We start from the raw sequence: 25,567 nt of genomic DNA on the forward strand, positions 1-25,567 counted from the left end.
CACTTGCTCCCTTTGTGCAGTACACAAACCACATCACTGTACACGGGGCCCAGCTAACACTCCAATACTGAGTTAAAGTCACAAGCATGCAGGCCTCCCACACCATGACTAACCTCGCAAATCAGCAGGCAGATTCTCTGCAGGGACAGACACCCTTGGGAAGGAGGGACTGAGCCAGGCCAGCCAAATACCTTCTCTCCAAGTAGCCAGCCAGTTGCCAATCAAGGGAGGCAAGCGGCAGAAGCAGCAGAGGAAGGGCAGGCTCTCTCTTTGATGGAGCCCCTCCACTTGGGAACAAGAGCAGAATTAAGTATTTCCTCTTAAAAAAAGATGCTATCAACTAAGGTATTCTCTGGAATTGAGGCAGAATGGCAACAAAACGTGGAAACCAGAAAGGGTGAAAGAAATTCCAAACAAAAGATATTCACAGAAAAGGGATTCCAGACGCTACTGATGGCCCACAAACTGTGAGGCCTTGGCTTTCATGCCTTAATTGAAAATTGCAAGCATGCTTCCCAAATTGTTACGTCATGGGATTTTTGTCTACTAGGGTTTCTAAGAGACAACACCGTAGGCATGTGGGATGGAGGCGTCTTTCCTTCTGGAGGCCATGTAGCTTTTCCAGGTAGGTCCAATGAATGCCACGAAGGGTTCCCAGTCACTCTATTAATGAAGAACAATATATTTCCAACACTCCTCAGAGTGAGGGGTGAAGAGTTCAGCTAGGCTGAGAGCCACAGATCTAAAATGGAATAAAGTCATACATCAGCTACATATAGGGGTATTCTGGTAGTAATTTTCCAGGAGTAATCTAGTGCAGCTCCCCCGCCTTTCCACACACCCCTACCCTTAGGCTTACTTGCCTCTACCTACACTTTTTTTTTTGAGAGTTTATTTATTTATTCATGAGGGACACAGAGAGAGGCAGAGACATAGGTAGAGGGAGAAGCAGGCTCCCTGAAGGGAGCATGATACAGGTCCTGATCCCAGGACCCCAGGATCACACCCTGAGCCAAAGGCAGATGCTCAACTACTGAAACACCTACGGGCCCCTATTAACACTTCCCTTATCCAAGAAAGTCCTTCTCCAATTCTCCCACCTACCTAACTTCTACAATCACTTCACAACTCTTTCCAAACAGCATTCCAAACACTCTTGCCTGCGTAGATATAAGGAGACCTCCCAGTGGGCCCCCTGCCTTCCCGAGGACCACAGTCCATGATCCTTCCTGTCTTCTCCATGCAGATTTGAGCTCCGTGGAATTCACTGTTCATCTCTGCACCCACAGCACACTGCTCTAACACACGTACCTAACACATACTTAATGGAGGAGTGAATTTCTAAGCTTTCTGAGATCCAAAAACCCCACCTTCCCCAATGTTGACCCATCCCCTAGCACAGCGCCTGGCACAAAGAAGGAACTCATAAATCAGAGAATACTGCACAGACAACAGGTGCATTAGTGACCATCACTTGCTAAGAACATCTGGCCAGGGTCAAGTCTTCCCAAGGCCTCCCCCCCTTCCCCCTGCATGATCAGTGGGCACTTGACATGGACGGTGCACAAGAGTCTCCACCTCACTGTCACACAGGAGCGTTACAAAGTAATCATCTGACTTGAGGTTTAATAAAGCATATACTCCAAAGTATCTTTCATTTTTATTCTTTTTTTTTTTTTTTTTCCTTTCTGAGCAAAAGGTATAAGCTACTCTCCATGTTTTGGCTAGTTTCAGTGAGTATGGCACTGAGTCAACTCATCAACATGCAATTCTCTGGAGATCAGCTGGTGACTCCCTGGCAGTGGAGCCCACCCTGCTCCTATTGTCATATGCCTTGGACAATGGCTTCCAGAAGAGTGAGCCAGGTCTTTCCCAAAGGGCTCTGTAAGCCTTTCTTTTTTTTTTTTTTTTTTTTATTTATTTTTTTTTTTTCTGTAAGCCTTTCTGCTCCTTCACAAACATCTGCGTGACCCCCATAATTCCTCATGAGGCTTGCAGCAGGTCTCGGGAGAAGGACTTATGCATGGTATCAGGACCAATTACTCCAACTAGAGCTGATTGCCATCTTGAACTTAAGGGTCATCCATAGTAATTCCTCATGCCTGTAAAGCCCTTTATAATTTCCATGGCTTCACAAGAATGATTTCACTTGATCATGATAATTACATTGTGAATAAGCAAGATAGGTATTATTATCCCTGTTTACAGGGCAAGAAACTACAGCTTTAGCACCTTTCCCACACTTAGAAAATGTTTAAATAAAACTGACATGGGCCATACAAATGATAAGGAAACCAGTAGTACTGAACTACAGGGTAACCAACACACACAGCACCGACGACGTGGAGGCAGAGCGTGGTCTGGGGAACACAGCGACAGAGCACGGGCTGGCACACTGATACGCTCATCCAAATGTGGTAGCCACCCATCAGGATCTCGTTTGGTCCACTGCTCACACGTGTACATGCACAAAGCATGTGGTAAATGGTCAAAGTTCTGCCACGGGGAAAATATGTATACAAAGAACAAAATGACATAGTCCTTCAAACAAAGAGCAGAACTGGGCTGTCTTGACCCTTCACATTTTATCTGTGCTCCACTGGTCACTTCATTCCCTGTGCCTCAACTGTGTCATCATTAAAATGGGAACAATCTCCTCCTATCTGCTTCTGAGACAATGAGAGGATCAAACAGGACCAGTGAGACAGCACTGCCAATTAAAAAAAGCCCCAAATCAATGGAATAGGGTATTATTATTCTGCACACAGGAAAGGTATAATTTAAGCACTCAAGTCATTTTCTATCAGACCTGATGACTTCATAAGGGAGTTGGAACATGGGTCATCCTCAGGGAGCTATCTGGGCCAAAGTCACTTGAAATAAAAGACACAGTCTGAACACAATACTTAATTTATGGGAAGGTGTTATCATCACATCTCTCTGGTATTGCCATAGAGCTCTCCCTCCACCCCATCCAAAGATATGGCAGGTCTCTACTGTTGTGCGTTGTTTTCATAACCCGCCTTTCCAACATTTTTTTTTAAGATTTTACTTATTTATTCATGAGAGACAGAGAGAGAGAGAGAGAGAGAGAGAGAGAGGCAGAGACACAGGCAGAGGGAGAAGCAGGCCCCATGCAGGGAGCCCAATGTGGGACTTGATCCAGGGACTCCAGGATCACGCCCTGGGCCAAAGATAGGCACTAAACTGCTGAGCCACCCAGGGATCCCACGCCTTTCACACATTATGAGTGCACTGTCCTACACTGCCTTTTCTAAGTGGAATCTAGCCTTTTTCTACATCACCTGATGAGGTGAGGACTACCACAAGGTGAGAAAGTACCTGCCATGACTGGCTGCAGCTGAGGGAAGGGGTCACTTTGGTAGATGTGTCCATCCCCAGCTGCACACTTAGGGATGCTCCAACACCAGGCTCCTGGAAGCAGTCCCTCTCAGCTGGGTCTCAGTCCAAACTCACTTCTGATGAGCCCTGGGGCAGTGATGGGCTGAGCTGGAGAAACTCTGGGACATCATGCTTATTCTCAATAAAGAACAGAGGATCAAGGGCCCAACCCAATGTGAAGGTTTCAAAATCAAAGGCTGTCCAACCAGTAGCCTTGGCTCTCTGTCAGTTAACACCTTACACTCATCCATCCTAGTGGAGTTGCCTGGTTTCAAAAGAAGTAACATGTGCTGCAATTATAACCATGGATTTTGTCAACAGCTTAACTTTAGGGCAATCGACACCCCCAAGGCCCACACTACCACCACCAACCCAAGCCAAAACAAATGGGCAAGAAAGACATGACCAGGGAGACACCATGACACAGTGGTGAAGGCACTGGGCTTTGGAATGTGACAAAAAAATCAGAACTATCTTGGGCAGGTTCTGTAACATTTCTGTGCCTCAGTTTCTCATTTGTAAAATTGGGATGAAATAGTATCATGCAGTTGTCATGAGCACAGAACAAAATGTATACACAACCCTGGCATGGGACCTGACACATAAGTTTCAGTACACGTTTACTATTATGCTATATGAGGTGCTGCCTATTATAGTCTATATGATCACAAAATATGGTTGCATTAACCATCTGACATCAAATTAACATTAGTACTGAGGCAGAAATATAAATACAAGAATCTTCTCATTGTGCTTAATGAGACATCCACAGAAAAATTGCAGAATTTGGACCTAGTGTTCACCAAATATGTCACAAAAGTTTTCCCTTTTGGAAATACTAAAAACACAAAAAAACGCCACTACCCCCTTTAGAGTACTGCAAAAACTGCATGGCGACAGAATTTTAGAGACCTACAGAAGATGTGGCTTATTAGAGCAACAAAGGTCACTCAGCAAAAATGCCACGGCTATCAAAAATACCCCACAAAAACAGATATTAAGAGGAATCAGATTTTTGTACACATTCATGTATTTATTTGAGAGAAGGGAGAGAGAGAGAGAGAGAGAGAGGGAGGGGGGAAAAGAGAGAGCGAACAAGCACATGCACACACACACACACACAAGCAGGGTGGAGAGGGGCAGAGGGAGAGAATCCGGAGCAGACTCCACAGAACCTGAAGCAGGCCTCAATCCCATGACCCCAAGATCACGACCTGAGCCAAAGCCAAGACTCAGACCTCTAATCGATGGAGCCATCCAGAAGCCTCTGTATTTTTGTTTGTTTTGTTGTTGTTATTATTGTTTTAGGAGAAAAAAAGCAGTTAATAATGATGGGGAGGCATTAAATATTTTAAAAAGCCAATCATGATGGACACCTGGATGGCTCAGCAGTTGAGCATCTGCCTTGGTCTCAGGGCATGATCCTAGGACCTGGGATCAAGTCCCACATCGGGCTCCCTGCATGGAGCTGCTTCTCCCTCTTCCTGTGTCTCTGCCTCTCTCTCTCTCTATCTCTCTCTATCTCTCATGAATAAATAAAATCTTTAAAAAAACCAATCATGAGATAGACTAGCATTTGGCAGTTGCCCTTTTCTTTTAAATCCTGTTTAAAATGTGCAAATGCCCAAATAAATTTTAAGTATGCCAAAATACTAAGAAATTACAAAACTCTATACTAAAATAATTCATGTGTTACAACCATAATTACTTCTATAGTTAGAGAATTATTACCCTCCTGAGAAAATTCTGGCAAACTGCTTAAACCATTTCCCTTCTGAGTAAATCTAGGAGGCACAAAATGAAAATTCAGAGTTCAGTCACTTTGCTGTCCCCATACCTAAAAAGACTTTATCTCCACCAATTACTTACATGCAAATAATTTCAAATGTCTATGCAATGATATAATTCCATAGCTTTGAGGTCTTCTTTCTACCTCCACCCCATTGTCACACCCATTTCTGTGGAATAAAAACGAAGGAAAGCTTTCTTCCTGTTTTGTGCCCTCTGCTTTTTTGCAACTCTTTGTCTGATCTATTCCAGACAAGTACAGCCAGAAAGGAAACGGGAAGGAGAGTAGGGAAAGGAGGGTTTGGTTTTATTCTCAAAAGCCACCATTTTTCAGGTGGAAAATAAGGATGTCATGCCATGATGACATTTTGCCTTGTGTCACCATGATTAATAGTCCTAATTTTTTCCAATTAGGGACGTAATCTCAAACAGTCAGTGGAATCTGACCACTCTTGCACAGTGCGGTCTCTGGGTGCTATAATTTGGATGTGAAATGAGATCTAAGATGATTCTTTTCTTTTTGACGGTGAAGTGTAATATATTTCCATCCCTGAGCTCTTTTATCACAACTGAAAAAGAAAAAATGCTTTCCAGAAACAAATTACTTCCAAATCACACACACACACACACACACACACACACACACACACACACACCCCAAACCAACCAATTTGTTTTCTTTGAATTGGTACAATGTGACTCGCAAATAGACAATGGGGTTTGGTTTATTCATTTGAATAAGTTAATAACCCTGGCCAATGCCTATTAGGGATAGAAAGACGTAGGGGAATAGAGTGGAATAGAGTGGCCTAATGTGATATTTATCAAACACTTACCAAAATTCACAGAACCAAATTCCACAGGGAATTGCCCACAAGGCTTGAGATAACACATAAAGCTGCAAATACAGTAAACTGCCTGGCACAAGAGGCCACCACAAAGAGTTAAGTATGTCACATGCTTCACATTCAGCTACCTAAACACAAACAGAAACATTTCAGGTACAGAATATTCCAGTCAGTTCCACTGACACCTAGTCCGGGTGCCCAAGGAAATCTCTTACAATGGGGTTCTAGAATTTCAAGGAGCCCTGGAAATCAGTTCATCCAACTCTCATTTTACAGAAAGGCCCTAAGAAGTCCCTAAGAGATACATACATTCATACAGTTCATACAGTTATTATAGGGGGGGACGAAATTAGAACCCTAACTAAAGCCTAGGGGTTCTCTCATAAGATCAACTCCCATTAACCCTTTGAATTCGGTTCTTTATAGTATGATGGTATCAAACAAATGCTTTTCTCAGGCACGAAAGCTTTACTGCATCATTATAAATGGTGCAAACTGGACCACATGAACAAAAGCAGTGGTTTGTACCCCCCAGGCCAGACTTCTCCACAGCCAATGAAAACAGTAAGGTGTCACCTCATCAACAGAATTCGGACAGTGACTGCAAAGACTGCTGCTCTAAGAGAGATTCAGCTGTGACACTTGAGCCTTGTTCCAAGTCATTCTGCCAAGTGAGTGGTCTTCAAACTTGGGTTTTCACAGTCAGGTTTTCTTATTTCTATTTTTTTTTTTTTAATGAACTCTTGGATAGAACCCCAACATATCAAGCCAATAAAAACAGCATTTTATCTTAATAAATTTGTTTATATTTTCAAAATTCTATCTGCTCAATATTAAGGACAAGGACTGGGGCTCCTGTTAGCTCTTAGCACACTACTGTGTACTGCAAATCAGAGAAAGTGAGCATCCCTCCTTCTAGAGACAACGTTCCCAAACCAGCCACGTCGTGTAGAGCACAACCTGCAGCGCCACACGAGGCACGACAGATGGCCTCTAATAAAATGTTCTCACGAATAAGCTGTTCTCATGAAAAAAAAATATATATATAGAAGCTGGGACACCTGGGTGGCTCAGTCGGTCAAGAGACAGACTCTTGATTTCAGCTCAGGTCATGTTCTCAGGGTTGTGAGGTGGAATCTGCATAGGCTCTGAGCTCAGAGGGGAGTCTGCTTCTTTCCTTCTCCCTCCACCCCTCCCCCTGTGTGGGCTCTCGCTCTCTCTCTCTAAAAATAAATAAATCTTTGTTTAAAAAAATGAGAAGCTATGAATGACGAGTGTAGTCTCTCTCTCCAGCATGTCATAGATCTGTTATTTTTTTGCTTTCAGTGGAGTGACGATGCTGTTTCTCTCACCAAAGGCTAAGTGCACACTTGGTAGCAGTTTTGTGTCTTTGTCTTTGATAACAGCCGTGCAATCTTAGGAAACTCTTATCCTGAAAGAGCAGCAGTATGAAACTTGTGTTGCAAAGCTGAATTACTGGCAAGTTGGAAAAGCACCCACAGCTTGCAGGAAGCACTACAAATGCATAAGATACAGACTCTTACCTATAGAGAATGAACCGGTGGTTACCAGAGGGAAGGTGTTGGGGGGCTGCTGGGGGAAATAGGCGATGGGGACTAAGGAGTGCCCCTGCAGTGATGACCACACCTACAGGGTGATGCACAGAAATGCTGAAACACGAATGGCACACCTGAAACTAATATTATGCTGTATGTTAATCAATTGGGATTAAAAATTAAAAACTTAAAAAAAAATGTCTAAGACACAGTGTTAGCCAGAAGATTTTCTACAATTGCTTATTACGTGGTGGCCAGACCATGTGACAAACAGATGTGCTGGAGCATCTTCTGGCATGTGAATGGAGTCCAATAGCCACATGCTGCTGCTGTGGAGACGTCACTGCTGAACAGGCTCTTAAAAACTGAGACCTGCCCACACTGACTCAAATACAATGTGCTTTATTTCTCACAGTATAAATCATGTAGTAAATGTTACACTAAGAGCAGAGAATACAAGAGAAAAAAAATCCAGTCCTGTCTCCACAGAGGTTAGTGGTTAGCCATAGATCTCGTCATGCAGAAGCACTCACACCTTTCTTATTTTATTTTCTATGTGGATTTTTTAATGCCAATTTTATATGGTCACAAAACAAACAGAACCCTGCTGTATGTTTCAGAATTTGTGGAGGTAGTTTCATATGCTCTTGACGAATGCTGTCACTTCTCTGACAAATATCTGTCTTCCTCTGGACCAACACTTTAGCATGTTGGGGGCATTCCCCAGTCTGGTTGCTTCATCCTCTCAGAGGCTGGTTTATGCATTCTGGCAACCCCTGATTCATAAACCTAACAAATAATGGCAACGCCCCAGCCTTAGAGATCTCCTCCCTCATCCAAGGAACCCATTCACTTCAACCTGAACGTCTGTGCCACTCCCCATTTTGTATGTTGAAATCCTGATGCCCAGTGGGATGGTATTAGGGGGGGGGGGGGGGGGTTGGGAGGTGCTGAAGTCATGGGGGTAATGCCTCATGAATGAGATTAATGCTTGTATAAAAGAGACCCCAGGGCAGCCAGGGTGGCTCAGCAGTTTAGCACCGTGATCCCGGAGACCCGGGATCGAGTCCCATTCGGGCTCCCTGAATGGATGGGTAAAATCTTTAAAAAAAAAAAAAAAAAAGAGAGAGAGAGAGAGAGAGAGAGACCCCAGAGAGCTCCACAGGTCCTTCTGCCATATGAGGTTACAGCAAGAAGTCCACAATCCAGAAGAGTGTCTCACCAAACCTAACCATGCTGGCACCCTGTTCTTTTTTTTTTCTTTAAGATTTTATTTATTTATTCATTAGAGACACACACAGAGAGAGAGAGAGAGGCAGAGACACAGGCAGAGGGAGAAGTAGGCTCCATGCAGGGAGCCTGATGTGGGACTCGATCCCAGGACTCCAGGATCACGCCCTGGGCTGAAGGCAGGAGCAAAACCTCTGAGCCACCCAGGGATCCCCATGGCACCCTGTTCTTGAGCTCCCAGCCTCCAGAGCTGTAAGACATGAATTTCTGTGGATTATAAAGCCACCTCATCTGTGGCGTTTTGTTTTATCGGCCTGCACATGGACTAAGACACCATTCACTCACTGATTCGCCACTTACTGAGCCCACTAAACGTCAGCTCTTTATCTACCATCCAGGGAAATCAGAGCTGAACAGCACAGCATCTCTGGCTTCAAAGGCTTCACAGGCATACAGAAATGGCAGACAGTTTCAAAGGGCAGCAGAGAGGGTCCTGAGAGAAGCAGCTGCAGGCACAGATGTGCAATGATGGGCAAGAGTCTTCATTTCTGTAAGAAGTCAGAAATGGAAACTCTCAGAGAGAAGACACCACAGTTAGGTTTTCAAAGTAGAGAAGGGGAACCAGGGTGGTCAAGCAAGGCAGACCTCCAGCAAGCAGAGACCTAGAGTCTGAGACACTGTACGTGGTTCCCCAGGATGGAGCCCAGTGTGTGGGAGAAAGAGCCACCTGTCACTAGACTGGATTGCACACAGGTGCCACTTTACGAAGGGCCTTGCGAGCCATGAATTGACTGTGGACTCTACCCTAAGTACAAAGAAAACACCACAGGTATTGTTTCTCCAGATGAACCACACACCAAACAAAAATTTGCTTTACAAAAGAGATCGCTTGCAGTTTAATGCAGAGCATGTTCCAGAGAAAAGAAGAGACTACAAGTAGGGGACAAATTAAGAGGCTACCGCAGTAATTCAAACAAGGGTATCTCCAGCACACCAAGGTTGCTGAAGGCCCTAGCTCAGTGGCTCTGCACAGTGAGGCTGCCCCGAGCACAGACGGGAGTGAGACGCCTGGGTCCATGCAAAGCCAGGGCTTCCAGCATCAGAGCTAGCAGCTTCACAAATTAGGGCTTCCCTGGTTCCTAAAATCAATGCTGATGCTCCCACCTTTCTACCTCTCCTCCTTCCAGTCTCCCAGACACAAACCCCTGGTCACTGAGAACTTGAGATTTTTACTCCAGGGCTCCTCCTTGTTCCTGGTCAGGCTTGGCTAAGGTCCACTCTCATGCATGGATACATACTTCTGTTCCCTTCTGGTCACAGAGCACGGTCTCATCCTTGCCTCTCACCCCCCTCCCTCTTCCCCACACCCTTCTGGCACCATCTTCAACTCCTGATCCCTCCAGTGACCCCCTGGGCACCACTGTGCTCTATCACAACCCCCACCCACAGGCAGGCAGCACACAGTGGGGCTGGCCACCACCACCAGAGACTAATGCTGGAGCAAAAAGACAGTGTGAGTACAGGCTTTCCCCGCTGTCCGAAAGTAGGGCGTTCCTATGAAAACCTTCATAAGCAGAACTAGCAGAAGACAAAGAAGCAATGGCCATTAATTTACATGGAACAATTTGTGAGCATTCCCAGACTCAAAAAATTACCTCTCTCGGGCTTCTCTGATACGTTAGGACACATCTTGCTAAAGGATGCATGAAATAAGTGGAGATAAAGCACAGAAGCTCACAGACACAGTTCAGAGCTACGGTGGCTTGATGCTGAGTTCCCGGGGGAAGTGCTTGGTGGCACCACTCTTGCAGCCAGGGGGTGGGCACTGCCGCCCTAACAGCTTTCTGCAAAACAAATGCTAAGTGCAATTTTCACTTTTTGCCTTTTTTCATAAAAGCAACAATCCTCTTTGGATTTCTTTCAGGTGGCAAAAACAAGTACTAATACAGGTCTGTCATAAAAGGGAAGGGGTGTAAGGTGAACTTTGGCAAAGCAAAGGATACCCGTGCTTAACTGCACACACTTCTGGTATTAATACCAGCAGTTATTTAAAAAGTAAAGAGGGCAGCCCGGGTGGCTCAGGGCTTTAGCGCTGCCTTCGGCCCCGGGCATGATCCTGGAGACCTGGGATCGAGTCCCACGTTGGGCTCCCTGTATGGAACCTGCTTCTCCCTCTGCCTGTGTCTCTACACCCCACCCCCCCCGCCTCTCATGAATAAATAACTAAAATCTTAAAAAAAAAAAAAAAAAAAAAGTAAAGACTGATGACCAATTTCTTCACCACCGTCCATGGAACCCCAAAGCCTGGGGCTAGGCCTCCAGACTCGGGCTTACATGCACAGAGGAATGTGGTAGGTGTCACAACAGGCCTACAGCTTCGGGCTTGGACAACATGTCCAAATCTCAGCTCCGCCACTTACAGCTGGGTCACCTGGAACAAACCACTCGCCTCTCTCGATTTGCCATTAGGCTTTAGTGTGTCCGCATGGACCAATCACACAGGCACAGACACAGAAGCATTCATTCATCTTAAAGTTAGTTTCCTCTCTGCTCACCTACTCTAATTTCTGTAATTTAAACTACTATGGTTTTTATTTTTATTTTTTTTAAAGATTTTATTTATTTATTCATGATAGTCACAGAGAGAGAGAGAGAGGCAGAGAGACACAGGCAGAGGGAGAAGCAGGCTCCATGCACCGGGAGCCCGACGTGGGATTCGATCCCGGGTCTCCAGGATCGCGCCCTGGGCCAAAGGCAGGCGCCAAACCGCTGCGCCACCCAGGGATCCCTACTATGGTTTTTATTTATCGCTCCAAAATTCTCTTGAAGGGAGAGTAAGAAATACTGAATCCATCTTTCTTCCTCTGTCCAATTTTAGAAGGAAACTACCAAAGAGGGGGAAAAAAAAGGCAAATCATTTTCTAAGGTATTTGATGTTGGTGAGGTGATAGGAATGTGCTACGGGGAGGGGGGGGGATGTGGTGGGTGGAACACAGAAAATGCTTAGTAGGAAGAGGAAAAAGGGTTTCCAGCTATTTAAAGTACAACACCGCTCAGGTGTTTATATTGGACAATCCTAGCAGCTGGTGACTCACTTCTATGCAGAGTATCTTAAAATGAAACTTCTATTCTTTTGTACAAGTTCTCAGTTTTCCAGGATATGAGACACTCCCTCCTCGGGGTTGTTTCCTCAGGCTCACAAGTGAATAATATCACCATCCCAAGTCCTTATCTTCATTTTAAAGCTTGAGGGGAAATAACTGTCTTAACCTTCACACTGATTTCTCTGTTTATGCACTGCCTTACTGAATTTTTTAAAAAATAGATAACTACCTTGAATAAATGTATAAATTAAAGGAGATAAAAAAATAGGATACATGGCTCGCTTTCTCACTTATTCATGGATCCAGATCTGTATCTCCTTGTACGCCCCACCAAGCTAGCATATTGTCTTATACGTAGTAGGCATACTCAATAAATAATCATCCAATGTAAGATTTTCCATTAATGTGTCACAGGAAATGCCTGTATAGTCACCACTGAGGAAAACAAAATACGTAGCAAGTAAATTCTTAGAGGGATGTGCTACCAGCCATCAGGAAAAACATATTTAAGGATAGAGAATGGGAGGGCAAAAAATTTCCCCAAATATTGCTTTATTCTCCTCAGAGACCTGAGACCTGGCATTCAACACTCAGGCCTTTCAAAAACAAAGGACACCGAAGTGATGTCGCCAACCAAATTGCCATATGATAAAACTGCATCTACCTGTTTTAAACGCTAACCTAAATGTCAAAACTATCACTTCAGACTCTTCATAAATAATTGTAGCGGGAAGACTTAAAGCACCTCAAGACCCTACTTCTCTGGATGGCTTTCTAGTTGGAGGCTTTGCAGGCACCCGAAGTGATTTGATGCCTTAAAACAATGTGAGCAACTTTGCAAAAATGCCATTATTCAAACATGCATATGCCTGGAGAGGATAATCACCATCAGGCTGACTCAACCGAGTCTGTGCTTCCGAGTGTGGACCAGGGGAGTGAGATCTCAGCCACGGCAAGGATCTACACTGATTGCATCTATCACGCTGAGGTCCAGGATTCAGCTTCTATTTATTTTGTCCCTCTTCCCAGTACCCAAAACTGTTCAAATCCATCCTGTTAGCTTGGGCTGCCATCAGAACACCACAGGTGGTTTAAGTGACAGGGATTTATTTTCACACTGTTCTGGAGGCTTAGCAGTCCAAGAACAGGGGCAGGCGGGATCGGTTTTTGGTCAGAGACCTCTTCCTGGCGTGGGGATGGCTGTGTCTCACTGTGGCCTCACATGGCCCCCTCAGGTACACATGTGTGCAGACAGCAAGCAAACTCTCTAGGGTTTCTCAAGGGAACACTAATCCTATCCAATCAGGGCCCCACTCTTGGGGCCTCATTTAGTCTTTCTTACCTCCTTACTCCAGATACAGCCATGCTGGGGGGAAGAGCTTCCATACACGAATTTGGGTGCATGGGTGGGGACATAAACATTCAGTCCCTAACGTCCACCAATATGCAATTATTCCTCTGATTGCTAACTCAAATCTGCCAGTTGTGGACTCTCTGTGTCGACGAATTTCTGTCGCATAAATTATCCCAGGGCCCACTGCCTCACAGGACTGAGATCACAGAACAAGGGCAAGTGGGCAGTGACACCAACATCCGTTCTCTAAATGAATACATCATGGAGAGAACAGCATTTTTATCTTCGGTGAATTCCTCTGAAGCTCTTTTTCAAAGAAGGATTAGGGCTCTTTTTCAAAGGCTTCTACCTCAAGGCCATCTGAAAGCACAGATTCACTGTGGCTGAGGAAGAACCAACAGGGCAGCAACATCACAGGTAATCAAGACGGTGCACCAGGGAAAGGCACTTTGAAACTCTGGAACAGAGTACTTCCTGGACATAAATGACAAGTACATTCAGGCATTCCAGACTCAACTTCCACCAGTCTCACCTCTAATCCTGAGAGGAAACTCTATACAGGAAATAATGGTCAGCTTATAAAAGAGTGTAGATTGTTATTTCTGATTATAACAGAAATTCATGTTAATTTTGTAAATTATTAGAAGTACAAAGTCAAAACAAACAATGCCACTTCTCAACTGAAACAATTGGTTACAGCAACACAGCAACATGTGATTTTGTATCCCAATTCTTCACTTCTCTTAAGCACTTTCCCATTTCAACACTCATCATTGTATTTCTAACATAATTTATACCAAATGTTTCCCCTTTTAACATGGGGCCAAGACTGCAAATATCTGGTTGTCTGAATCAATTTCTATAAATTACAGCTGGGAGTATTACAGTGAAATGTAGAGTGCAATTAATACACATATAATTCTCCTTAAAAAAAGGCAAATTGAAGAAACAGCAAACGTTTACTATGTGTGTAATTTTGTAGGAATATTCCTATGTTTTTTCAGTGTTTATTACCCAGATTTCTAGAGAAAAATCTCAGCAATTTCTCCTACCTTCATTCTTTCTAAAACTACCAATTCGTGTTTGGATTTTCCTGTTTCTTTGAGAGCCCAGGTAACCTCTTACACCTGCTAGCAAAGAAGCTCCACTACCAACAGACTGTTGAACCAATTTTGGACACCTCAGGAAAATGACCAACAGGCTCTCTCTCCTCTCCCCAGGACCCAGGTGAGAGCTATTTTTAGTTGCCTCACATACAAGCATGCCCATGTTACTGAACGTGTTCACCTATGGTCACCAGTGACAGACAAAATATTTTATTTTGGAGAAAAGAAAAAGACATAGAACCCAATCTCTACATTTCTGCTTAAAGATATCAAGGAGATATTTTTAGGTTACTGTCCAATTAATACTCTTCTAAAAAATAAACAAATTGCTTGGTTTATGAAAATGGTTCACAACTTGAGGGAGAAATGGTTATTCAATTCACCAAGGGGAAGACTTGCTAATGTCATAAACCAAAGAATCACCACCAACCTCCCTCCTGCCAAGCTTCTTTTTCTGGCACACTTACCCAGGACATGAATTGAGGTGGATAATAGCCTCCCCATACAAATGTCATGCTTTCCCTTCTTCCTCCCCAGCTGAGAGGCAGTCATGTTTTAGTTTATTACTAAGTGACAGATGCCTGTTTCCAGATTTAGTTGCTTTCCTCCTTCCGTAGGGACACAAATGTGATCAGTGACTGAGGCAGCCTGGTTCTCGAACCTCCCTGCAGTGCTTTGAACATGGCTGAAAATGAAAGTATGTGTTGAGTCCTCCTTACAGGCCTTCCTTCGAAATCTGGTGGATGTGCACAACTCTGAGTCAAGTTCCCAGCTATAAGCCATCATGTTCCATGTGCCATGGTTTTTGGCAATTCAGATGAGATCATCTTTTATCCCACTACCTCTTTCTCTGTCACCAAGAGACTGCAGGCGAAACTACAATATCCATCATGCTTTGTTACTGCAGCACTTCAAGGGCACCCATGAAATCACTTTTCTTATGAAGACCACAGAGCACTTCTCAAAGACAGAGGGGCATTTTTCATAGACTCCTTGCTACCCACCCACCCCCTTCCCATCCCAGTTGTTTCTGGAAGTGGTTATCCCTCAATGGAAATACAAAGATGGGGTGGAATGAGAAGGACCAGAGATGCCTCGGGCAGTAAACACTCCACATTCCAAGTATTGACCTGACATCTAAGCTGGAGACACGGGGAGAGATAGTGGTCTTCCGGCCCAGGTCACTGATGCTGCTCTGCTTAAGGAAAGAAAGCAGGGAGAAACCACCAATTGGTTTTCTTAATCCAATTCCATCTGCCTGAGGGAAATTACTCCCAAGTCTTGGCAATAGGCCTTCTGTCAGACTTTATTTTTAATATTATCAATGTTTGCCTCTTTATGTGCATTTCTTGATATTTCAGTGGGAAGTTACAACAGGCTACATTAGGGGAAGAGAGCCCAATGCCATCTTAAGCTGGAATCCCTTACTTCAAATGACATGTTTTTCAGAAGTGCAGTGGTATAACTTTAAGAGTTCTAAATTTGACCTTGTGGTTCCTAAGTGGTATTATATATTTACCCCCCACACACACACACACACAGAATCTGTATGTATTAATATATTGCTTTGGCTATCTGAGCATTTTCCCATTTTTGGATATATAAATACACTTATATGCTGTTTGAGGGATGTATAAATCTTGTTTATTGAAATATTTGTTCATTCTGGTTTTCAACATCCTGTTGGCGAAATCCCACAAACATGTACAATCTGGCATGAGATATTTGCTTGGGAGAGAACTGTCACAGAAATAGAGGTAACTGATGCCTTAGCCAGACAAGGCACTAACGGGAAGCAAGAAAAGACCATAAAATTTAGTTTACTACCAAGTCTGCCTAGACAGGTAATATTTCTTCCTTTAGAGTACCCTGCACCCATATTAATAAAGTGCTCCAAGATGACTGCTCTTTGGAAATTTAGGACCTGTCACCTTAAAATTTAGAATGAACAAGCAGACTACGTAATCAAAGCCAATACAATGAATAAAGTCTTATCTAGGTCAACCACTTCAATCGTCATACATAAACCTAAAAACTCTGTAACTATACTCTTTACTTCAGAGCCTCCCTCCTTTGCTTCAGGCTGACTACCTACCAGCTACTGCAGCCTGAACATTTGACAGGTATGGAAAACTGTAGGTGGCCAAAAGAAACTCTTAATCTTACACCATAAACCTGCCCTGCCTACAAAAATGCCTCCTATGTTTACCCATTGTTGCAGCCAGAAACCAGGGAGACATCCTAAACTTCTTCCTTTCCCAACTCCCCACATCCAATTATCAAGCCCCGTTGTTTCCCATTTTCTAACCATCTCAGATCCATCTGGTTTTTCACCTTGCAAAGACTGCTAAACTGGTTCCAGTACTACTCTCTCAAGTCATCTACTGCAATAATCTTTCTCATTTTTAAGCCAATTTCCTCCTCCAGTAGCAATAGTATGTGTGCTTTAAAGTTTCATACTGCTCATATTTCCAACAAAAGTTTTTAAGAAAAAATGTGCTGATAATTTCCATATTATAACAAAAGAATTATTCTCATCTATGCATTAACTGCATCTTCTCTATATGCTGTACCATTTACAGTTTCAGGCATAGTTGACTGGTGGCTCAGGTGGTTAAGAGGCTGACTCTTGATTTCGGCGCCAGTTGTGATCTCAGGGAGTGGGATTGAACCCCATGTTGGACTCTGCACTGAGCATGGAGCCTGCTTAAGATTCTCTCCCTCTCTCTCTTAAAAAAAAATAAAAACAAATTAAGGCATTAAGGTGCCTTAAAAAAACACAAAAACAAGTCATATAATCTGCCTTGTTCTTCTAATAATCAGCAAGCAATATGAGAAAAGGCAGAAAATAATGATAGGTGGTAATCCTAAAACTGACAATATTGCTCAGTAGATTTACTATAGTTATTCTTGTTATAGTGGTCAGAAATCATTCTCAAAGGAAATTACGTAGAAAACATCCAAAATCGGTCACTAAGTAGTCCATATCGGTCTTTGTCAAGAAGATCCTAGTTGGAAGACACACATGAACTTGAAGAGACAACTTATACAATGCATGTGATGGCTTTGGATAGGTGTTTTATCTTTAATAAGAAATAGTACATTAATAAGGCAGATTTTGACAACACTAAAGGAAAAAAAGCATGGTTACTAAATTCAAAATCAAAAATAAACACAAATATCTGACTGTTAAAAGACAAAACAAAACCAATGTCAAAAATGAACCTTACTAGAAACCCAACAAGAGTTGAGTTCCAGTCCTTTCTATATTATGAATGTAGTATCTAGAGAAGTGTTTTTCAAACTGTGGGTCAGGATGCATTAAGGAGTCATCAAGTTAGCAATGAGCTTTGCTTTTTTTTTTTTTTTAATTTAATAAAGAATAGAATATCACACAGAGCAAATATCGTTATACTCTATGTGCGTGGGCTGGTGCTGATGGTATTTGTGTATATACATCAAAAGACAAAAGTAAATGTATTTCCTATTATGAATGATATTATGGATTAATAGGATAAATTTATTTTCTCTTCAGTGTTCTTCCTAAACAAGATTAACAGCCACTGACATAGAGTAAGTCACTTAATCTCTATGAAGTTCCTTCCATATCCCTTAAATGGAACTTATTGTTCCATTTCAGAGAGTATACCAAAATAAAATAACTTCACAATGTTTTTTCCAACTATAAAACATGTATCAATATGTTATGGTTACAGCATCTTGGTTGGATTTCCTTAGAGTATAATGTTTCCCTGTCATATATGCTCACAGCATAAAATCACTATGCTAGAAATTTGGACATCCTGAATCAAAGATAATTCTGAAAATACAGTCTCCTAAGAGTAGAGCCAGAGACAGGAAAGCCTAAAGCTTCTCACAATTTGTATAATCTCCTTCACAGTGCCTATCATACTGCCTCTGGGGTGGGGGGAACTAAAGAGGAAAGGCAGCATAGCATCTCTGTGTTTCCAGGGCCTCGTGAAAGAATCCTCACTTAGTAGAACGGCCAAAAGAGGGAAACATGTTTATAGGCTATTCCCACAGGAGGCCAGCTCAAGAACATCAGCTGCCATCCTGCTGTCTGCACAGCCCTTCACTGGTACTTCGCCTAGAGAGACAAATCATCCTCTTTGCTTCCCATTTAAAGTGTACAATTGGTGCCAGGCTCTAAATGCCACAATTTCAGGCAGCACATCATTATTTATCTATACATGTTATCTGGACACATCATGGTACCACAAATAGGAAACATTTTAAGACACTAGTAGCTAAGAAACTGACAGCAGCTAAGAGGACAGGTACACTCGCTCATAACACTCCCACACAAGCTACCATTAAAGCACGCTTTTTTAAAGGAAAAGATATCCTAAAGATCCTGTATAACAAGAGAAGGTACCTCTTCCCCTAAAATAGAGGGAGCTTTAGTAGGAATGGGATTCCTACTTGAATGAGTTCAGACCACTTCAAGAGAAATGCAGGACAGGAATAGTTTTGAGGACTCAGTGTTACAAGTACTAAATACTTCATTTTTAAAATGACAGTTGTAACTTCAGCTTGTTCTGAGTTTTATTTCTTGTCAGGCTCATGAATTTTTTGCACTTATCAATCCAGCACATAATCTCCCTCCAAGCTTAACCAGGCTCACACATGTTAAACATCTGGCTGGGGTTGAGAGGTGCAGTTTGCAGCTCAGTAAGACACGCTGGCTCACCTGGGAAACTGGTGCATAAATGGATACTGAACAAATAAATACAGAAATGTATTTGCAATGGTCATAAAGTAACTTTCTCTGTGATGAATCCCCAACCCTTTATGGGAGGGGAAGGGAGGTATGGCTGATGAGAGCATGCAGGAACCAGAGTGATCATAAGGAAATTTGTGAGGAGGCTATCAAGAAAGCTTTGGTCACTGCCCATGGAGTTCCTACTAGAGAGAGAGTATCAAACAGATTGAAAAATGAACTCTCACCTGGGTTCTGGCAGTCTGCCAGCTCACTTTTGCTTACCTTTGGTCTTAGTTAAAAACCATATGGGATGTGTCACAACAAAAGTCTCTTCTTATAACAATCTCTACACCATGGAGATATTTTTCTAACCAAAGGACACATTTGTTTGGAAGAGCTCTCAAGAATTTATACTGGGAAGGACCTTGGATACCATTTGTCTAAAAGACTGGTACTCGGAAAGGCTAAGTGAATTACCTAAGGTCACACAGCTAGCAGCTATGACTAGCCTAGGACCAAGAGCTAACCAGACTTTCCCAAGATAAAATATGTCTATCATTGTGCCTACTAATATATTTTTAAAGAGACAAGGTCCCCTATCCCTCAGGACTACAGCTTTATCACTATGTGTTCTAATTCTCTAGAACCAGAACACTTAGGGTTGTAAGTATCCATTGTTTTTAAGACCATCCATTAATTGGACGGAGAAGAGAGTGCCCACATGTCAGATTTGAAAAGGTATTTCTATCTCTGATACATCTTAGTACAGGTATGAAATTTAAGTAAGTTTATCCATATTAACAACGTTGTTTCAAATTGAAACGTATATATACACACACATATATATATATAAAAACACATAATCATCTCATGTATAATCTATGGTGGGTAAGAAGTATCATTGGAAAAATATACAATATGCACTAAAACTTGTTATTCCAAGTTACAAAGACTAATTTATTTCAAAGAATGAGGAAGTGAATTACTACTACACCCGATAACAACCAAACATTTTTTCCCGTAAAGTATCTCTTCTTCAGTATTTATGAAAACTAGATGCGAAAAGCACATGTACTAACCAAGGTTAAAAAAAAAAAAAAAAAAAACTTGCAAGTATAGACAGCTACAAATAGTGCTCTCCATGGTGAGAAATGAAGTCCACACTTAAGTATCCTAGCAAAATTTTCACCACACAGACACACACACAAATGCACACCCCTAACAGATGGATTCTAAAAAATAACTAAGCATTCCATAAGCCAAATGCTCATAAATTAATAATAAAAGATTAACATCCCTGTATGTGTGATATTGTATAAATGAGCAGACCCTTCTGTCCTCATCTCAACCTCCTTTTCCCAATGCTGTACTCGCCCTTCCACCTCCCTCTACTCTGCAACCAGATCATAACCACCCAAAAGCAAGGTGTCTGCTGCAGCCCAAAACACTTGACCGATAATATCCGGTTTGCCATTCCAGGAAATCCCAGAGTGTGTTTTAAGCCTCTGCCCAAGGCTTATAAAGAAAGGCGAGAGAAAAACTAATCAATACCAGCACCCAGCTGTGACCTGGCACGTAAAGGAATCAAGAAAATAAATCCCATCCATAATCTGTATAATTTAACACTTGGAAGAAAGCAACATCTGGGATCGACTCCAAGCGGGACAGTGTTGCTGGATGGATCTGTGCCTCTTGCACTGAGTGGTAAACCCTGTGAGTGACCGACGGGGGGGCGGGGGGACGCTCCAGTTCCTCACCATTTCAGCAAAGGCAATATAGTTTCCTCGTAAGGGTTAATCCGCCCCAAAAGGAGGTGGAGGGGGTGGTATCAGAAGGAAAATAATAACCACCAACATCTACTCTTTGCCAGTATAGTGCCTGGCAAAGCCACACACACACACACACACACAGTTTTAAGAGAGGGAAAGCTGGAACCCCTTCCCAAAGGTGGATCTAGGGCAAACTATTGTCTTGCAGAACGGTGACAATCAGAGTGAAAGCTAATGAAAATATGGGAATGACTGGTTCATCATACGGTCCTTTCAGGGGACTCCAAAGTCCTATCCCCATGCGAAGTTAAAAAAGAAAAAAAAAGAAAAAAAGAAAATCCCCTATGACTCTGATTCCCTGGAAAGCCTTTCCAGATTTTTTAAATAACAGGCAAATTAATTTAGACCATAAGCAGATACCTATACATTGTCTAAATCACTAGCTCTGGACCCAATTTTTTCCTTTCTTTTTAAAAAGTACACCAATCAGCAGGCATCATAGGAAATAAAGATCGTTGGTAAAATCCAAAATGCTTTCGCCCTGTTAAACCTTCCGAGGGGTTATAATTGCATTTGGCCGCTGCAGGCTTGTCAGAAGAGCCTGGCTTCTTAATAGCCACAACCCTAAAAGGAGTTAACTGTCAAGGGGGGGGGGGGGGGCCAGCTGAAATCAAACAACAAAAACGGGAACTGTAATCAGCCTGAACGGGAGGAGGGAAAGGAAGGGAGACTCCGGTATTCATCAGTCAACATTAATGTCCTTTGTTGTTCACCTTTGCACAGAACAGCGAGCGCTACCTCGCTCCGCGTCCCCCGAACCCCAGGGTCGCAGCGCTCCCTTCCCGAACGCGGCGCCCCGGCCCCGAGGACCCGGGCTTTCCGAGCTCCCCCTCCCCATCCCCACCCCACAGCTGTCCTCCGCCGGCCCCCAGCGCGCTCACCCCGGGCCGGGAGTAAAGACGCCGCTGAGATGCCCGTTCCCCTGCAAAGCCCAAAGGGGCGCAGATGCTGAAATGTACCGAGCCCCCCCAGCCCCTCGACCCGCGCACCCCCGCAGCCCAGGACGGGAGGGGGGAAGGAAGCTGGGCTCGCGCTCGGGCTCGGGCTCGGGGGCGAGGACCGAGCCACATTCCGCACTCCGGGAACGCGGGAGAGCGCCGGGGCCAAGGCGCTGCGCCCCCCTTCTGGGTCGGGGGTGTTCGCTCCGCGCGGTCGTTGTCGTCTCCCTCTCCCGCCCGCCCCGGGGAATCGGCGCAGCCCCCTGCCCTCCCCGGGGAGGAAGGCGAAGGAGGGCGAGGGGAACGCCGTTCGCCCTCCTCTTCCAACTTGACTCACACACGCCCCGTCGCCGCTCCAAACTCCGCAGCGGGAGGGCTGGCCGCGCGCCTCCCCGCCGTCCCGGCGCTCCGGAGCCCGTGCGGGCGAGCCCCCGGCGCACGCCCCTCTGCCCGGAGCTCGCTCGCCACAGCCCCAAGCCCGCAGCGCGATGCCGCGATCGGGCGTTCGCAGCCCCGCGGAGCGCCAGGGGCGCAGGGGCAAGGACGCGAAATGCGCACCCGCTCGGGCCAGCGCGGAATAAAGTTCGCCCCGCCGAGACTCACCCACGCCGTATTTCTCGTGCTCCGTAGGTATCCACATGGCTGACGGGGGCTCCGGGGTCTTCGGGCTTCGTAATCCCCGCGCCTGCCCCGGCTCGCAACAATGCACCGCTCGCGAGCAGCGGCTGCAACGCTGGAGCCCGGCGGCCCCGCGCGAGAGCTGCGGGCGCTGGGCAAGGTCTGCGCTGGAAGCTCCCGAGCCCGAGCCCGAGCCCGGCGTTGACACCGCGCGGCTGAGGCTGCGCCGCCCGCCGCTCTCCCCGGCGGCGGCTGCTCACAGTCCTCCGACGCGCTCCCGGGGACCCGGCGGCGCAGTCATTGTTCTGATTCACTGAACTAAGCTCCACGCCAGGATACTCTCCGGCGCACCCCCCCTTCCCCCCGCCCGCCAGCGCCTCTTCCAGCCCTCCCGGTCCCGGAGCCCCCCGCTGCACGCTGGGAATTGTAGTTCTGCGCCTCTCCATCCCGGAAGGGGGCGTGGCGCTGGCGGCCGGGGGCGGGGACAAGGCTGGACTCTCCGCGTCCTATTGGCCCAGGGCGCGACGGGGAGGCGTGGACGTCGAGGAAACCCCGCGTTGATGGGGAGTTCGCCTCCAGGCGCGTTCCCATTGGTTGCGAGGCCTCCGGGCGCTGCCCGCCCTTTTCTCCGCGGCCGCGTAATGGCTGCTCCCGAGACCCGGGGGGCTGCTGCCCGAGGGGAGGAGGACTGTGAGGGCGACCGTGGCGAAGCCGGGGGTGTCAGTTATGAGGGTGAGTACGGCGCCTCCGAAGCGCAAGTGGCTGGTCCCGCTTTCTCTCCCAGCAGGCGTGCGGCCCCCGGGGCGCGAGGGGGCCCCGGGCCGGGCCCAGCCCGACGGGAGGCGGAGCGGAGGGACCGTGGGATGGAACCGGGACACTCCGCCGCCGGGGAGGCTCCCTGAGCGTCTGCCTTCGGTTCGGAGCTCCCGGCTTCGCGCCCGCTGCCCGGTGGGCGTGTGTCGGGTCACGTTGGCGCCGGTGCGGTGGTCGCTCCGGGATTCGCGGCGCGCGCCTCGCGGTTCCCCGCCGCCGCCGCCCCGGGTGGCCTCGGCCGAGGTGGGTCTTCCCTGTGTGCGGGAGGATTTCCAGCTGCAGACCGGGCGCTCCCCTGCACTCCGCGCGTCCGCTCGGTGGGGGCTGGAGCGGCCTCCGAGGGGACAGTGTGCGGCGCGCGGAGCCCCGGGGGCGATCGCCTGCGCTCCGGCTGAGTCCTCGGGCACTGCCCGCAGAGCAGGTGGAGGATTGGAAGGCGGTTCTGAAAATCGTCTCTGCGACCTCAGCTCTACTTGTCTTTTAAGTTGCCTTCTGATCCGCCGGAGGGATCGGAAAGCAAACTTTGGAAGCCGCCAGCGGATTGTCTTGAGGATCCCTCGAGGCCCTTGTTCTTTTTCCCTTTAGTGCACCCGTCCTTGCCCGCCTCCCTTTGGTCTTTTTTTTTTTTAATGTTTTTTTTTTTTAAGTTTTTTTAAAATTTATTTATGATAGTCACAGAGAGAGAGAGAGGCAGAGACACAGGCAGAGGGAGAAGCAGGCTCCATGCACCGGGAGCCCGACGTGGGATTCGATCCCGGGTCTCCAGGATCGTGCCCTGGGCCAAAGGCAGGCGCCAAACCGCTGCGCCACCCAGGGATCCCTAAGATTTTATTTATTATTTACTCATGATAGAGAGAGAGAGAGAGGCAGAGACACAGTCAGAGGGAGAAGCGGGCTCCATGCACCGGGAGCCCGATGCGGGACTCGATCCCGGGACTCCAGGATCACGCCCTAGGCCAAAGGCAGGCGCCAAACCGCTGAGCCACCCAGGGATCCCCTCTTTTTGGACTTTTGATGTGTCTAATCTAGCCCAAGTTGTCTTTTTTTCTCTTGGACATGGTTTGGGGCTTTAAGGTTCTCTGCCCTTGTTTGAGATTTTTTTGGGGGGGTGGGGTGGGGTGGGGGGGATGGCTTTTTTGTTTTCACAATTAAATTGACATTTAGTCTTGGGTTTTTCATCACAGCAGCAGCCCAGAGATAAAGTGCAGTTTCTTCCCACTGCCCATCAGTGGAACTACCTACGTTTGAAATTATTTTAATATCTGTACCATTGGTAGGCTCTCGACTTTATTTTTTTTCTTTAAGATTTTATTTATTCATGATAGAGAGGCAGAGACACGGGAGGAGGGAGAAGCAGGCTCCATGTAGGGAGCCCGACGTCGGACTCGATCCTGGGACTCAGGCAGGTGCTGAACCCCTGAGCCACCCAGGGATCCCCAGGCTCTCGACTTTTTTTTTTTTTTTCTTTTAAGATTTTATTTATTTTTTTCATGAGAAACACAGAGGGAGAGGCAGAGACACAGGCAGAGGGAGAAGCAGGCTCCACAGAAGCAGGCTCCACACACGGAGCCTGATGTGGGACTCGATCTGGGACTCTAGGATCACACACTGAGCCAAAGACAGATGCTTAACCACTGAGCCACCCAGGCATCCCCGGCTCTCAACTTTAAATAGTTGTAACCAGGCCCTAAGCAGTTCATTTGGGGGGTGGGGGGCTCTTACCTGATGGTAAGATACTTACTAAGGTTTTCCAGATTCTCAGAGTTCCAGAGGGCTGCCTTTTTAACATTTAGAGATGAAATCTTTGACGGGTTTATCTCACAGAGTAACTCATAAAAAAGAAAATTGGGGACTCCTTTCCAAAACGTTGTGGAACTTTTAAATATCTTTAGTTACTATAAAAGTTTTCTTTTCTTTTTTTTTTATATAAGTTTTCATTATAAATATTTGAAGCCAGTGGGTATAAGTTAAATGAAAGTTCCTCCACACAGTTTACTCCCACAATAACAACAGTTAAAAGCTCATTGTGTGTTCTTTCTCACGTATTCCTACATGAACACACATCTGTATTGTTTTGATTTTGAAAAATAAAGAAGGACCATTTTCGGGATACCCTGGTGGCTCAGCAGTTGAGTATCTGCCTTCAGCTCAGGGCGTGATCCTGGAGACCCAGGATTGGGTCCCGCATCAGGCTCCCCACATGGAGCCTGCTTCTCCCTCTGCCTGTGTCTCTGCCTCTCTCTCTCTCTCTCTCTCTC

General features: G+C 45.6%; 2 protein-coding genes across 11 annotated transcripts in view; one reads left to right on the forward strand and one right to left on the reverse strand.

Moving 5' to 3' along the window:
- The window catches only part of DOCK4 (dedicator of cytokinesis 4), a 410,170-nt gene extending 387,342 nt beyond the window's left edge, over positions 1-22,828 (reverse strand). For 3 of the 8 annotated variants that reach the window (XM_049093431.1, XM_049093430.1, XM_025464668.3), the window contains exon 1: positions 22,482-22,827. In XM_049093431.1, the coding sequence (XP_048949388.1) occupies positions 22,482-22,518 (37 nt within the window). In that variant the 5' untranslated portion in view covers positions 22,519-22,827. Of the gene's footprint in view, positions 1-22,481 lie in introns of all 8 variants that reach the window. The other 5 variants (XM_049093428.1, XM_049093427.1, XM_049093426.1 and 2 more) reach the window with 3 other exon arrangements.
- A 257-nt stretch (positions 22,829-23,085) lies between these two features.
- Positions 23,086-25,567, forward strand: part of ZNF277 (zinc finger protein 277) — a 108,847-nt gene continuing 106,365 nt past the window's right edge. For 2 of the 3 annotated variants that reach the window (XM_049093433.1, XM_025464676.3), the window contains exon 1: positions 23,086-23,228. In XM_049093433.1, the coding sequence (XP_048949390.1) occupies positions 23,138-23,228 (91 nt within the window). In that variant the 5' untranslated portion in view covers positions 23,086-23,137. The remainder of the gene's footprint in view (positions 23,229-25,567) is intronic. The other variant, XM_049093434.1, reaches the window with a different exon arrangement.

This window comes from Canis lupus, chromosome 14, assembly GCF_003254725.2.
Source record: "Canis lupus dingo isolate Sandy chromosome 14, ASM325472v2, whole genome shotgun sequence".
Taxonomy (NCBI): Eukaryota; Metazoa; Chordata; class Mammalia; order Carnivora; family Canidae; genus Canis; species Canis lupus.